General features: G+C 30.6%; 1 protein-coding gene and 1 pseudogene across 1 annotated transcript; one reads left to right on the top strand and one right to left on the bottom strand.

Annotated features, from left to right (window-relative positions):
• LOC146887269 (uncharacterized) overlaps positions 1–15740 on the bottom strand; it is a 28359-nt pseudogene extending 12619 nt beyond the window's left edge.
• LOC146887270 (uncharacterized) lies at positions 116–6195 on the top strand. The gene is made up of 2 exons (XM_085672589.1): positions 116–1736; positions 6035–6195. The coding sequence occupies exons 1-2, from the start codon at positions 116–118 to the stop codon at positions 6193–6195; spliced, it is 1782 nt and encodes a 593-aa protein (XP_085528715.1).
• Positions 15741–16203: the final 463 nt, after the last annotated feature.

A 16203-nucleotide genomic window follows, 5' to 3' on the forward strand; every position in this document is an offset into this window, starting at 1 on the left:
GTTCGTCCCTGGAATTGACCCTCAGTTGTTACCAACATACATTGAACAATGGACTGCTATTGTAATCCGTGATTATGGTATTCATTACGAAAAGGAAGTCCAATCTTCACAAGAAATGATCTCCAAAGGTGAAACCTATTTAGGTGACATAGCCAGAGCATGTTGGGAATCATTCAAACAAAAATACCCAACAGAATTAAATACATTAGTGATCGAACCTGGTCCAAATATTTATAATTTTTGTTCACTAATACAAAGATTACTCACCTCCCAATCTGTAAATGATGGGAATACACTCAGACAACGAATTTATCTAGGACACCTAGAAAGGTTGTCTATAACATATTTTGGAAAAATAAAAGAATTTTTACAAGATTATCTCATGTATGCCTCCATAGCCGGATGCTTTCATGATATAAGTGTTGGAGAAAAAATGTTTCTCAAACTTCCAGGAAAATTAGGTCAGAAAATTAGAGAATCCTGGAAAAACAATGAGGTAACTCCCATGTTAAATAACCTCTCAATAAGAATACAACACATTATGAAAATAATGGAAGACACTTGCACACATATTGCAATACAAAAACAATTAAAAAATTCTGATTCTGGAATTTGTAAACAAATTTATACTCCACAACAATACCACCAAAACAAACCTAACAGAAAATACATTCCCAGAAGAAGACCTAGATATAACCAATCTTACAGTCAAAGGTCTCAATCTTCTGTACAAAAACCTTCAAATTCTAGAAAAACTTATACAATAAGATCCTCAAACTCTAGAAAACCTACTCTAAATCCTGACAGACACGTCAGAAAATTTAGAGAAAATAAAAATTACAAACAAGCATTAAAATGTTATGCTTGTAACCAAACTGGACATTTTTCAAGAGATTGTCCAAACATAGCAAACCTCTATACAAAAGAAGCAGAACTGATAAAATCCTGCCACATGAATCTTCTTCCAATAGACGATGATGTATCCACTGACTCTGAAATATTATCAGTAGTTAGTATAACAGAATTCAATGATGAAATTAATTTAGATAAACAACCCAAAAACTATGATTTAATAAATGATTTCACAAATAATGAATTCATACAAATCTACCCTAAAGAAAATAATTTCGAATTAAACGACAGATACAATGAATTAGGTGAAATATTAGATGATTCTGGATATTACCTAATGAATATAACTGAAACAAACGAATGTTCTCACACATTACAATACTTCTCAGGACCAACATCCATTCCCTGCCAGTATTGTGATAGATATTTCCATAAATCACAAAGAGCTCATTGTCCGACATGCTATAAAAATTTTTGTATAAAATGTATTACAACACATCTAAAAATACAAGAGATACCAATCTTTCTAGAACAGAAAGAAAACATTAAAGATAAAAACATAATTGACACTAGGACCTCAATCTTAGAAACCAGAGTTAACAACCTTGAAGAAAAAATCCTTCGGTTAGAACAAATAATCCAAGATTTTGAAACAAACACCATTCCACAGAAGATACCAAATAACATGATGGGAACCACAGAATGTATCCCATTAGTTTGCAACGAGAAACAACTAATATCTGTCAAGGTATTAGTTAAATTAAACTTTCCTAAACAAAACAAAAACCCTGCTAAAGAAGAAATCATACAAGCCCTCATAGACACAGGATGCTCAGAAACAGTTGTCTGTAAAACAAAAGTACCCTCATATATGATTACTAAAAGTAAACATATACAAAAAACCAGGACTATGTCCGGAATAATAATGATAAATGATGAAGAAATAAACAATATTTCTCTTCAATTTAGTACAAATTGTGACCTTTTTGGCCAAAAGATACATCTTAAAACAATACGGGTAGAAAACCTGGTCCCTTCAAAACAAAGTATGATTATTGGTCTAGATTTTATCTTAGGCCAAAATAGAGCTATCACTATAAATAAAGATTACGTCACTATTAGTGACAAAACACAAATGTCACCCATAATTAGTGGAGACAGCCATACAAGACAATCTCATGAGGAATGCTCATGTATAAACCCCAATTCCTCAGAAAAATGTGATTGTATGAAAGAAAACTTAGAAGACATAGATTATTATTCAGATGATACTATGGATTCTTTTTCATTCATAAAAATATCCAAAACAATCACTTTTGATAATATCCAACAGATCCTGGATAGGTTAAACAAAACCAGTATAATAGGAGAAGATCCTACAAAATTTTGGGACCGTGACCCCATTACTTGTAAATTAAACATAATTAACCCAGATTTAATTATAAAAACCAAAGATATACAGTTCAATAACTGGGAACAAGAAGAATGTCGAATGCATATCGACCACCTTCTGAAATTGAAAGTGATATCTCCAAGTGAAAGCCCTCACAAGAGTCCTGCTTTCATAGTAAATAAATCATCTGAAAAAAAAGAGGTAAATCTAGAATGGTTTACAACTATAAACGATTAAACGATAATACAGTTGAAGATGGATACACTATTCCATCCAAAGAAATTCTCATAAACCGAATTCAAAACGCAAAATGGTTTTCCAAATTCGACCTCAAAAGTGGATTCCATCAGGTAAAAATGGAACCCGAATCCGTAAAATGGACAGCATTCTCCTGTTCTGAAGGATTATACGAATGGCACGTTATGCCTTTTGGTCTTAAAAATGCTTCAGCAATTTTCCAAAGAAAAATGGACAACATTTTTAATGACTGCAAATCCTTTACATGCGTCTACATAGACGATATACTTATTTTTTCCAAAACAAAAGAAGAACATTATCTCCATTTAAAACAAGTACTATACAAACTTGAAAAATACGGTTTAATAATATCAAAAGGAAAAATGGAAATTTGTAAGAATTTCATTGAATTCCTAGGAACAGAAATAGGCAATGGAACTATTAAACTCCAACCCCATATTTCTAAAAAAATACAAGATTTTCCCGACAAAATGGAAGACATAAAAACGCTAAGATCCTTTTTAGGACTTTTAAATTATGCTAGAAATTTTATCCCTGATTTGGGAAAATATATGGCTCCTTTATACAATAAAACCTCACTAAAAGGAGAAAGAAAATTCAATTCTGAAGACATAAAATTAGTCCAGGAAATAAAACAAAAGGTAAATAAATTACCTACTTTGCAATTACCATTAGATTCAGATTACTTAGTAGTTGAATGTGATGGATGCGAAGCTGGATGGGGAGCCATCCTAAAAAGAAAGAAAAATAAATATCTGTCTAAAAAAGAAGAACAAATATGCAGGTATGCTTCTGGAAAATATACTGCAAAACCACAAGTTTACCAAACCAGCACGGATTACGAAGTCAATGCAATCATACACGCTTTAGAAACATTTAAACTATTTTTGATAAATAAACCAGAAATAACCATTAGAACTGATTGCGAAGCAATTGTTTCTTATGGAAAAAATCAAATAAATAATGACAAAAAACCTCATAAACGATGGTTACTTTTCAGAGATTATATAAACTCCGGAAAAATAATAAATTTTGAACATATCAAAGGTTCTGACAATATGTTTGCTGATATCCTTTCCAGGTACATCTTACAAAAATAAGATCCAAAAGGATCTCCTATAGAAATATATGGATATGATACACATTAGAGATCCTGAGATCCCTCCCGGGTTCCGGGTTAACCTCAGAGTACAGGGATTTCCACCAAGAGGGATTAGTCCAGTAACCATCGTTTATGAGGTTTTTTGTCATTATTTATTTGATTTTTTCCATAAGAAACAATTGCTTCGCAATCAGTTCTAATGGTTATTTCTGGTTTATTTATCAAAAATAGTTTAAATGTTTCTAAAGCGTGTATGATTGCATTGACTTCGTAATCCGTGCTGGTTTGGTAAACTTGTGGTTTTGCAGTATATTTTCCAGAAGCATACTTGCATATTTGTTCTTCTTTTTTAGACAGATATTTATTTTTCTTTCTTTTTAGGATGGCTCCCCATCCAGCTTCGCATCCATCACATTCAACTACTAAGTAATCTGAATCTAATGGTAATTGCAAAGTAGGTAATTTATTTACCTTTTGTTTTATTTCCTGGACTAATTTTATGTCTTCAGAATTGAATTTTCTTTCTCCTTTTAGTGAGGTTTTATTGTATAAAGGAGCCGTATATTTTCCCAAATCAGGGATAAAATTTCTAGCATAATTTAAAAGTCCTAAAAAGGCCCTTAAGTCCCTTATGCTGGGCAGGAGCTCTACACACTCTCTCTCTCTCAAAATCCTCAATTCCCTCTTCCTCTCCCTTCTCTCTACAAATCTCTCTCTCTCTCATTTCTCCCCTTGTATATTTTGCTTCCAAACATAAATAAACGAGGAACTTCAGATCTCTCCTCCTCCCCTCTCGAATCAAAGTAAGTTTTTATGGAGTAGTTTCATTTTAGGCATCTACGGATGCCTTGAGTAATATTTATTAAAAGATGCGATAATCATTTAAAGGCTTAAAAACGTTTTATGTACAGAATATTATCTTCCCGTTTATCTTTCTGGTTATATTTTGTCTTGCCTTCTGAGTATAAAATTTATGAGAGAATATCTAACCGGCTTTGCCAGATTTATATTCTCATAAGTTTTACCTCATTTATGTGCTTTCTTTACTTTTCTGTACTTTACTTTTCCGTACATATATCCCCTCTTTCCCCCCCTTCTGGCGTTTATCTTTCTGGTTATATTTTGTCTTGCCTTCTGAGTATAAAATTTATGAGAGAATATCTAACCGGCTTTGCCAAATTTATATTCTCATAAGTTTTACCTCATTTATGTGCTTTCTTTACTTTTCTGTACTTTACTTTTCCGTACATATATCCCCTCTTTCCCCCCTTTCTGGTATCAGAGCGAGAAATCCTTGGATACCTTTTTAAATATCTGTGTAATTGAAGTGGCTTGTTATTTTAATCAGAATAGTTTTACCCGTTTGTTATTTTAATACTTTCCTACTTCCCAACTTTTTTGGCGTTCCAAGACGAAATCTTTTGTTTAAGTAAACAACACAGGTTCTGTATTATTAACTTATTCTAGCTTTTATTTAATCCAATCTCAATAGATAACTAATATTAAGAAAACTAACTTCTATATTTTATTCAAAATAAAAATAATTTACAGCAAATTGTTTCCTAACACGCACTAACAGAGTTTCTAAGCTTGATAATTTACTGGGGTTTGATATTTTTAATGTTTGGATAAATTAAAATCTTAAAATTTAAAGGTTTTTTTTTTTTGGAGAATACAAGAGCATGAATCTAAGATGTCATTACAAAAATGTAATTATTGTCTCATCTTAAAATTGTGTTAAATTCTTTTACAACTCTCTTTAATCACGGAAACAAAAAATAATAATGCAGATGAGTGACATCAGATTGAAAGTAAAAAATAAAAACAAAGTATTGCAAAGACTTAATTAAAATTTGTTTTTCATAGAAATTGTAATTTGTAAAGCTCATTAAATCCCTTATTCTTTTTTTGTCCTAAAATTAAAAGGGCTGGCCCACGTTGGACCTAGGACTGGCCCATGGGGAGCCAAACACCCTAATCTGTCCTAACCTCACTTTTCCATATCATTTTCTAGAAAAACAGATCTCTACTCCTTCTTGAGCAGCCGCACTCACTGCTAGGATTTGCTTCCACTGTTACGTTGAGCTAAGAGGACTCGTTGCTCCACGTAAGTATCCCTTCCTAGTTCATGCTGGTCCCCATTAATCATCTTTCGTATTCCCAGTTAGGATTTCCTGTTAATCTCATATGTTAGTTCTGTTCCACTCTTATTTCAGCCCTGTAGTTCGTCCCTAGAGTTGTTGTGCTCGTGGTCGTGACGTCAAGGTCCTTGTTAACCCTTTTCAGGTATGGGGAAGTTAGAGTTTTGGGTCTTGAATGATTTTTTCGCTGGATTAGAGTTTGTTGGGTGTTGTATGAATTATATGATTGCGATGAATATGTGAAATGCCTTGTACTGTTGTTTGGGTGCAAATATGTGACTGTTGCAGGAAGAACAGTGACGAGATCTGTTGCTCTCGCCCAAGCGAGACTGACTCACCCAGGCGAGACTTGCAGGAGCAAACTAGGGGTTTCACGAACTCTCGCTCAGGCGAAGAGCTCTGGTTTTGAGCGAGGCACTGTCTTGCTCAGGCGAGAGTCGCTCGCTTAAGCGAGGAGGCGTGGAAGCTTTGGGACGCTGCTGTGGTTGAGCCCAAGCAAGGGACCTCACCTTTGGGCGAGGGGTTGTCTCGCTCAGGCGAGGCAGGGCTCGCCTAAGCGAGCCTGCGAAAATCTCCCAGCACCTGGTCGCGATCTCGCCTAAACGAGGGTCTACTGCCTAAGCGAGAGCACCCCTCTCGCCTGAGCGAGGGCTGCTTGAGCGAGATCCGCTGCAGGTTGAGTGGTTTTCTTCAATTGGTAATTGGATTGTTGGATTTATGATATATTCTGTATGACGCATGAGGCCTGTGAAATGAAATGTGTGGTATGATCTGTGGTTATAAATTGGATAGATGAGATTGAGGGATCTTGACATGTGAAACTAATGAGTGGGTTAGAAATTAAAGAGACATGGTATTGGTATGAGATGAGACCCTATACTCATGGATTGGGAATAACCAATGGTATGGATTCAACATATGGTACGAATGAGGATTTATTTCAGAGGTTGGTATGAAATTATAAGCATGATATGTGTTCTCTTATTGTTGGTTTATGTTTGGTCTGTGGTCAGTGCGTAATCCCTTGGAATCTCTAGGTGAGATTTCAGGGTCGTGCTTCAGTGGTCGGAACGTAATTCTATGGTCCCTATTAGTGGGTGTCCATGGTGGTGCCCCATTTATATGGTCTGGTAAGGATTCAAGGTAAGGTTGCATCCTGACACTCTAAGGAGTCAATTAGTCTCACTTAGAGCAGACTGCCTCTTGTGGTGAGAGTAGCAGGAGGCCTGAAACTCATTAAGGGCTAACCTTGTGTGTGTGAGATTGATTCATTGTAACACTTGTAACACATAGCTCGAGAGTGAACAACTCGGGGGTGAACAGCTCGGGGGTGAGCAGAGGTATTCACCACAAGTGCAAGCATCCGTTGAATCCAATCAGACTATATGTATCCAGATGAGTCGAGTCAGAGTCTAGTGTATTGTTTGAGAAGTCAGAACATGTTTGGATGATATATAAAATACTTGGATTGTGTAATGGCATGTGACTACTTGATGAACTGTTTTACTCTAGCTTACCCTGTTTGTTTGTGTGGTTGTCTTGTATGTGGCTCTTCTTTATCTTTTTTTGCCATGATCATCAATTTATTGATGGGAGCAGATGCGAGAGGTCCTTGCAGTCAACAGGGGAACGGTGACTCCGCTGCTTAGCCATCTGGGTTGGATTTTCTACTTTGGGCTTTCTTTTAAGGTCACGGTCCATGTATTGGTTGTCCTTTAACCTTCCATTATATTTCTATTAAATTTTTGTATCTGGTTTAGTTTGGCATCGTTGTATGCCTTGGATTATTGTAAGGCGCTATGTGAAAACTCTAAGACTGAGCTACTATACTATTTTGGTGTGACGCTTCCTTTAATTACGGTTATTAATTAAATGAGGTGTTACATAGATAAACCTCACAAGATTACAAGACATCACATGGTAAGATGTATTATTTCAGAGAGTGTTTCGTCACTACCTGTATATTTGAAAAAAAATCATTTTTCTCTACTTAAATTTTATCTAATTATTATTATTTTTTTAATATTATAATATAAATGGATTAGGATTAGTTTACTTGTGCTCTAATTCCAAATCCATTTTACGCGTTAGAAAATCAAGCACACGAGTCACATAAAAATAAAGAGAAATTAGCCTAAAGACTTTAAAATGTTAGTCTTTCTAATGTTGTTCGCTTTGTCGATTACAAAATTAGTTCATCAATGAAAACGAAAAGGGGAAAGAGATCAAATTGATAGAGACGCTAAGAGTTGTTGATATTTCTAGTAACACATTTTATGGGTTAGAAAATAGCTCACTAATAACACGGAAATAGAAAAAATGTATAACTAGTCCAAAATTTTTAATCTTTCTAATTGTGCCCATTTTATGGATTACAAAATTAGGTTGTCATATGCAAAGACTAAGCTATTTCAAAGATGGAGTTGCATGTTCCTTACGTAATCCATTTTACGGGCTAAAGGAAAGTGATGGATAGGTACAATATCATAAAATAAAATTAAAAACAACTCAACATACTAATGTCTATCTTATTTAGCTTTCAATTATTAGAATGAAGAATGTGGAGAATTTGTTTAGCTTGAACTGAGTACTCATCTTATTTAACTAATTTGAATTGAGTTAGAAAATTGATCTTAAATCTATAATCCAACCAAGTTATATAATGTATTTATATGTTAGTAGTAGATTTGAATGCTTTAGTTAAATTAAAAGTCTTACACTTAAAACAAAGGTTCATACATCAACGTTTGAGGTATCAATATTGTGTTTGAGATCTTTATAGTCTAAACTTAAGGAATTGATTTAGATCTACCTTAGAACTTTCATTAACAATAAATGCTTGTTCTATTATTTGATAAAACTGTAATAGTATAATTAATGAAGATAGACGAATTTCAATCTCAATATTTATTTATTACTTTCAATCTTTTACTATTTTGTTTAAGTCACTCACAACATTGTCATCAAAACTGTGTATAGAAAATCAAATAAAGTTAGATAATTTGAATATTTGTACAAGTCTTTATGAATACGACACTTGTGCATACTACAATTCATCTAGTGCGCTTGCTGGGATTAGAACAAAGAGGTCAACACAAACTAAAACAAAATCAAAGAAGTAATGCAAGCTTCACCTAAGTATAGTAAATTAGGGGATGAAAATGGGAACTGATAAGTGTTTAGAATACGTAAAATTTTCAAATAAATTTGACACTTATCTTACTCAAAATCCGCGAGTGAGCTCTAGTAAGACGATCAAGGAAAGATCTAGAATGTGACTTTTGGAGCTAAGTTACAAAGGGAATGATGCTCAACACTTAAGGTGGTGCATGGCTGAGCCACAACAATATAATGCTTAGCTACAAAGGCGACAAAGACAAAAGAAAACCCTCCACAGAAAGAAACCTTTGTGGCTGAGCACTAAAAGTTGGGTTGAGCATCGCCCATAAATTTTTATAAATAGAAACCTCATGTCCTCAGTTTAGGCATTGAGGGGAGGATCAAATATGTAGTAATAAAGTAGGAATGAGCTTGTGAGGCTCGAGAGAAATGTTTTTATTGTAAATCCTATGCATAAATGTTGTTGGAATTGTATTGCAATATTCTATGAGTAACCAAACTCTCTTGTGTTAAGGTTAGATGTAATCAATTCCAATTCTTTGTACTCTTTCTTGGATATTTATCTATGCTTTTATTCAATAGTTTTTGGTTTGATTTTTGCTTAATGATGAATTGACTACTCATCTACTTAAGTGGTTTGGACTGAGTTGGAAAATTGGTCTTAAACTATGGTCCAATCAAATCATCTCACTCTTGCTAGAGGCTTCCACATGATCTAGAGGGATGGGATGGATAAGAGTCTTGCACTTAAGGCAAAAATTCACTCAACCAGGAGTGGAGGAATCGCACTAGGTTTGAAAGTTCTTAGGTTATAGGCTCTAAGAATGAACCTAGATCTACCTTTAACAGTACTATCAAGACATTGAATGATTTGTGTATTAAATAGACAAGGTAGTAGTGGTGTAGTAGAAGAAGATGAAATGCAATCTAATCGTATTTTCTACTCCACTCAGTCTATATAATATATACTATTATCTATATTTAGATGTACTCTTTCCTCAAAAATTCAAAAACCCAAAAACAAATTATCAATATATTGACTAAATGTATATGGATATGACATTTGTTGATAAGCATACCAATAAATAGGAGTAGAAACAAAACTCAACATAAGTTTAATGTGGTTCAATACCTCAATGCCTACATCCATGAATATTTAACAAAAATATTATTATTTAAGATGCAATTTTTCTAGTTAAATTTGCAAACCTTCCATTGACACACATCTACCCAAATTCTCTATAAATCAGAGACTTACTAAATTGTGGTAACAACACTTAAATTTACTCTTCTTATTTATAGTGGATTTCTCCATTGCCCTTCTTCATATTTATTAAATGAGACTTTAATGAATTGTGGAAAAACACAAAAGGAGAAGTGGGGTAACCTTAACATTTTGACTATAATATGCTACGATTATAAATGAGAACGTTGATATTCTTGCACAATGCCATATACAATTCCATTTGCATTTGATGGTTTAGAAGTAAGCAAGAGTTAAGGAGAAAAAACTCAACCATAAATGTGCTGATTTTTGTTGTTGTATATTGAGATAAAGATGGCAAGGAGTAAAAGAGGTGGGTCTGAAAGTGATCGTGTGCGACCAACTGCTTTTGTTAGACGAAGAGGATGGAGTGGTAAATATCAGTAACTACTTTGGTTTACAGTTTTTCTTATTCCCAATTGTATTGATGAATCGAGGATCACTTGCTACCACGAGGTAAACTATACGATGCTCAAAAGTATGTATATTACTTAAATATTAAATTACAATATTACTGTTTAACTTATACTTTTGAAAGAAATTTTTAAAATTCATATCGTGTTTTCTGCTAAAGAATGTAGGATATTTTAGTTTTGACTCATGAAAGATATAAAGAAGTAACAGGTAGGAAATTAACCATCAATATAAAACTTTTACTATATTAAGACATCAACATAAATTACGATGTCATTGTATTTTTATAAATTAAATATTAAAACAAAAATTATAGCAAATGATTACCTCGCCTTAATGAACGGTGGAGACTCAATTTAAAATACATAATAAAATAGTTTTCTAAATACGGACTTTTTAACATTATAGAAATATGATATACCACTACTTTTTCAAATACGATAATTACTATAACTATTAAATGAGTAATTAAGTGAGTATTATGACAGACATGAGAAGTATTTTTTCTGAAACCCTGTATCTAATCCAACGATTAACAGTTAAAGGTTTCGTCTAATGATTTCATTTGATGAGACTATGAGTCTCCGTGTAATGAAGGTAGAGAGCATACGAACATGAACTCTTCGTCTCACCTCTTATTTCATGAAGTATTACCAAAGATGAAAAACCTTTGGACTTTCTCTAAAGCTCTTGTTTCAATTGAACCAAAATTCAGAAGTCGAATTCAAATTGAGAAAAGTGTAATGATTGCAAGTTACACCATAAAAATGAACATTACCATAAGGATATACACATTTTTAAAGAAAAATAAAAAGAAATCATAAGAGAGAAAACACAAAAAATAAAATAAAAAAAATCAACACATCAATCTTAAAAAAAAATGTTCAATTTAGGAAAGGAGACAATTGTTACTTTGTCTATGTATATTCATCTCAAGCAGTGGCGGCGGAGGATAATAGGAGCAGGCGCATGGCACCCAAAAAAAATTGATTTTTTTTTTTAATTTATTTAGTTAAAATTTTTAATTTTTTTTAAATTATGTATGCACAAAAGTTTTGATTTTTTTTATAATTTATGTAATTAAAGTTTTGAAATTTTTTGAATTATGTATAGTATTTAAATTTTTTAAATTACGTGTAGTATATAAGGAATCAAAGAAAGTTAAATTAAATATATTTTTTATTTATAAATCATAATATTAATATTACACTATTAAAAATTCTCATATTACATGAAAATTTTATTTCAAATTTGTTAAAAAAATTGTAAAAAAAAACTTTTTCTTACTTTTTTTTCTAAGAATCTTAATTGGTAGGTAATTTCTTATTTCCTACAAAATTATAAAATTCAAAAGTATTTACTACAAAATTTGTTGCGAAAAATGTTTTATACAAAATATTTTACAAAAAAATTGGAAGCAATTTTCTGCAAATTTTTTTTTCATAACAAAATTTGTAAATATTTCTGCAAAATAAAATTTCAAAACAAAATTGCTATGAAATATGAGTTTTTTAGTAGTGTTAATTGATAATAAAAATTGGAATCAAATATAATAAAGAATAAAAAATTAAGATATTTTTAATTTGTCTCTTGAGTTTCTCACATATTGTTCTCATTTTTTATTTTTACTTGTTTTTTTTAAAGAGAAAAATAATAGCTGCCTTTACTCTTATCTCTCATATGTTCTCTTCCATTCTTGAAAAAAAAAATACTTTTTTATCTTACTTGATAGTGAAATATTATTTTAATAGTTAAAATAATTTTTTATCTAACGAGCTTTTTGTATATTCATTTTTAGAAATATAGAAGAAAAAAATATTGTACTATGTTTTTTTTTCATAATTGATTTTTAATTGTAGCTTGTTTATCATGAATTTTTATTTTAGTATTTACATCTCAATTTTTATTAGATTATGACAAATTATTCTTTAGTCTTAATCTTAAAAAAAATATATAGGTGAAAAATAAAAGAACAAGTTCATATATTAAAAATGATAAAAAGGGGAATGGTGTGAAGGTGTGAAGATGAAAACAAGACAAATTGAACTTTTTCACATATATTCTAGACCATGATACTATTGACTTAATCGTCCAATCATAAATTTTGTTCTTAAAGTTCAAAGAATTACAGGTGAGTCATTACTATAATAGAAAAATTATTTTTTTGTAATTAAGATTATCTTGACTAAAGATGGAAGGTGAGATTTTTGCTGACAATTTGTTTATTTACATTGAAAAAGAAATAGTTGAAAATTTAGTTCTAGTCCAATTATTGATGAGTTCAAGAATATGAAAGAACAAATGACAATAATTATTATTTCTTTATATTGTTATGATTATACTAAATTATGTATTGTGATAATAATTAAATATATAAATTTTTACTGTATTATTTTTCTCCTCCTAAAATATTAGTTAAGATCCGCCACTGATCTCAAGTGAGGTGTCCCAACCTCATTACTCTATTATGTTTTATATTGATTAAAGTATTATTTGTTTTACTTTATATTTGACTCTATTTTGATAAAGTATGAATTTAAATTGTATGTAATTGGATGTTTTTTATCTAATTAGTAATTTACTTCGAAAAATAGATAAGACCTAATTAGTAATTTATTTTCTATATTTTAATTTTTAATTTATTTTGATCTATATATATTTTTAAACTCAATTGGACTCTTATTTCTTTAAAAAAGACTTAATGTAACATTTGGAAGATATTAAATGTCAAAATCTAAGTTATTTCTATTTTGAAACTCCTTTGATTTGTTATTTTTGATACGTGGTGCTTTTTCAGTGATCCCAATTTTGACATATCTTTTAAACACCACTAACACCAATTTGATAGAAGAATCACATCAAATATTTAAAAAAAAAAATAGAAACTCAATTGAGTAAAAAAATTATTGAAATCAAAATAAATAAATAACATAGAAAAGTCAAATTACTAATTAAACCAACAAATTAAATAAAAAGACAATATTACCAAGAGGAGGGATGCATATTATGCTTAGTGGGAGACACCGTCGCCCGCAAGACCTTTTATTACCATCAAGATAAAAGTTTAAAGATAATGTGTGATATCTATAATAATATATAAATGTATGTATTCACATTTTAAAATACCAATTTTATCCTTTAAATATAATAATTTATTAAATTTTTAAAAGTTGACCGTTACTTTCACAAGTTTTTTATAAAATTGGATGTGTTTGTTTCTTCTCTTCTTCTTTATTTATCAATGGTTATTCTTTTGTCTGTTCTTATATATTTCACTTTATTTTTAATAAATATAATTTTAATTTATATATTAACTTAATAACATTACAATATTATTATCTATTAATATAATATCACGCATATTTAAAAAATGGGTTAAATATGTTTTTGGTCCCTCCACTTTTAGTGAATTTTGAAATTAGTCCATTTTGAAACTTTGGACCAATTTAGTCCTTCATCTTTCAAAATATGTGAATTCAGTCCTTTTAATCAAATTTTGGTAAGTTTAGTTAATGTTTCGTATACATTTCAGGATTGTATTTAAGTTGTTTATATTGTTTAACACATTTTTGTTTTAATATTAAGTCAAATAATATTATGAAACGCACTTGAAATGTCAAATAAACTTAAAAAAATTGATTAAAAGGACTAAATTCACGCATTTTGAAAGATAAATGACTAAATTAGTCCAAAGTTTCAAAATGGACTAATTCCAAAATTTACCGAAAGTTAAGGGACCAAAAACATATTTAACCCTTAAAAAATAGATACACAGGCACAATAACGCATGCGTTTACCCTAGTTCAATCTAAAGTAAATTTGTATGTTTTTCATGAAATACATACTTTGTAAAATAAATAATTGTTTCTTTCACTCATTTTCTTTTTTGTCTGAATTTGTTATCAATTACCAACCAACAATAACCAATATGATTGCGATTTGTACCACATGTCATCAAGGAAGCAAAAGTACGTATATCGGCCATAATTTATAAATGAACAAAGGAGCAACAACTGCCCAGAATAAATCCCACCGTCATGCTCACAAAGAACCAATTCACTCCATCTTCACCGTTCTTTGTTTCAGAGTAGTCAATGTATGGAATTTGTTTGTTGGAACTGCAATTGATGATGGGTAAAGGTGGACCGCACAAATTATTTCCAACAAAGTTGGATGCTTCAAAGCTTTGAATTTGAGTGCCACTTTGGAATTTTCCCTTCAAATGGTTATGAGACATGTCCAATTGGTTGAGAAAGTTCAAATTTGATATGATCGAAGGGATTTATCCAGAAAGTCGATTTCTTGAGATATCAAGAGTTTTTTTTATTTCAGGGTTCTTTTGACAAAAATATTATAAAATGGGATTCGTTGAATTTCCTTTTTAAAAATGGGTCATGTCGTTAGCTGGGAGGACGACTTCGCTTTTTTTTTTTTTTTAAATGGATGTCGTTACTTCACATAAAGTTTTTGTTTAATAGAAAACTGAAGTCGTCCTGTTTTAACTTTTTAGTTTTTCAGTTTTAATTATTTCTTTTACTTTTCCTTTATTTTATTTTTTAAATATTTCAGATTTTTTTTTTCTAAATTTAACCGTTTTGGTTATTTTTTTGATTTTTCAGTTTTGATTAATTTTTTTATAATTTTTCAGTTTTCGTTATTTTTTTTTAAATTGATTAGTTATTAATATTTTTTGAATTTTGAATTTTTTTCAAATTTTATTAGATATAAAAATTATGTTGATTGTATTTGTAATAAAATAAACTTAATAAAATAGATTAAATAATATAAAATTACATAAGAAAAATAAACTAAAAATAATTACATATACAATCAATATAATTTTTATATTTAACAAAATTTGAAAAAAAATTAAAAATTTAAAAAATATTGATAACTAATCAGTTTAAAAAAACAAATAACGAAAAACTGAAAACTTATAAAAAAATTAATCAAAACTGAAAAAGAAAAGCAAAACCATTAAATTTAAAAAAAAAATCTGAAATATTTAAAAAATAAAATAAAGAAAAAGAAATAATTAAAACTGAAAAACTAAAAAGTTAAAAGAAAAATGAAAAGTGTTTATGTTAAAACCATTATGTGAAGTAACGACATTCATTTTAAAAAAAAAGAAAAAAGCCAAACCGGTCTTGCGAATGACGATTTCATCTTGGAAGTCGTCTTCCCAACTAACGACATGACCTATTTAAAAAAAAATAAATTCAACGAACCCTATTTTACAATATTCTAGTCAAAGGACCCTGAAATAGAAAAAAACTGATATCAGAGACTCTAACCATCTCATATTGCCGATACTTAGTGGAATTTATACTTTGACAAAAGATTTATACTAAGAGAAGCAAGTCTTTTCAATCCAAAAATCCACTTTGGAACAAAAGATTTACAACAATTAGAATCGACAGTTGCATTCCAAGATGAAAGCCTATTTGAAGCATCTTTGAAATGATGCTGCAACTTCAACAATGTCTCTCTCATTGGTAATGCACACCGTCTCTCCGCGCACACCAAAAGTTGGTATAAAAAGTGAAAGCCAACAAAGGTGGAAGAGAATTAAAATGGAACAGTTCTTCATCACACCGTCTTTGTATATGAAACTAAATCTTCTTTTACAGCAGAAATCTTGGTTCTGCATATTAAACTC

The sequence above is a fragment of the Vigna unguiculata genome, chromosome 4 (genome assembly GCF_037176805.1).
Source record: "Vigna unguiculata cultivar grain cowpea cultivar isolate G323 ecotype 2 chromosome 4, ASM3717680v1, whole genome shotgun sequence".
Taxonomy (NCBI): Eukaryota; Viridiplantae; Streptophyta; class Magnoliopsida; order Fabales; family Fabaceae; genus Vigna; species Vigna unguiculata.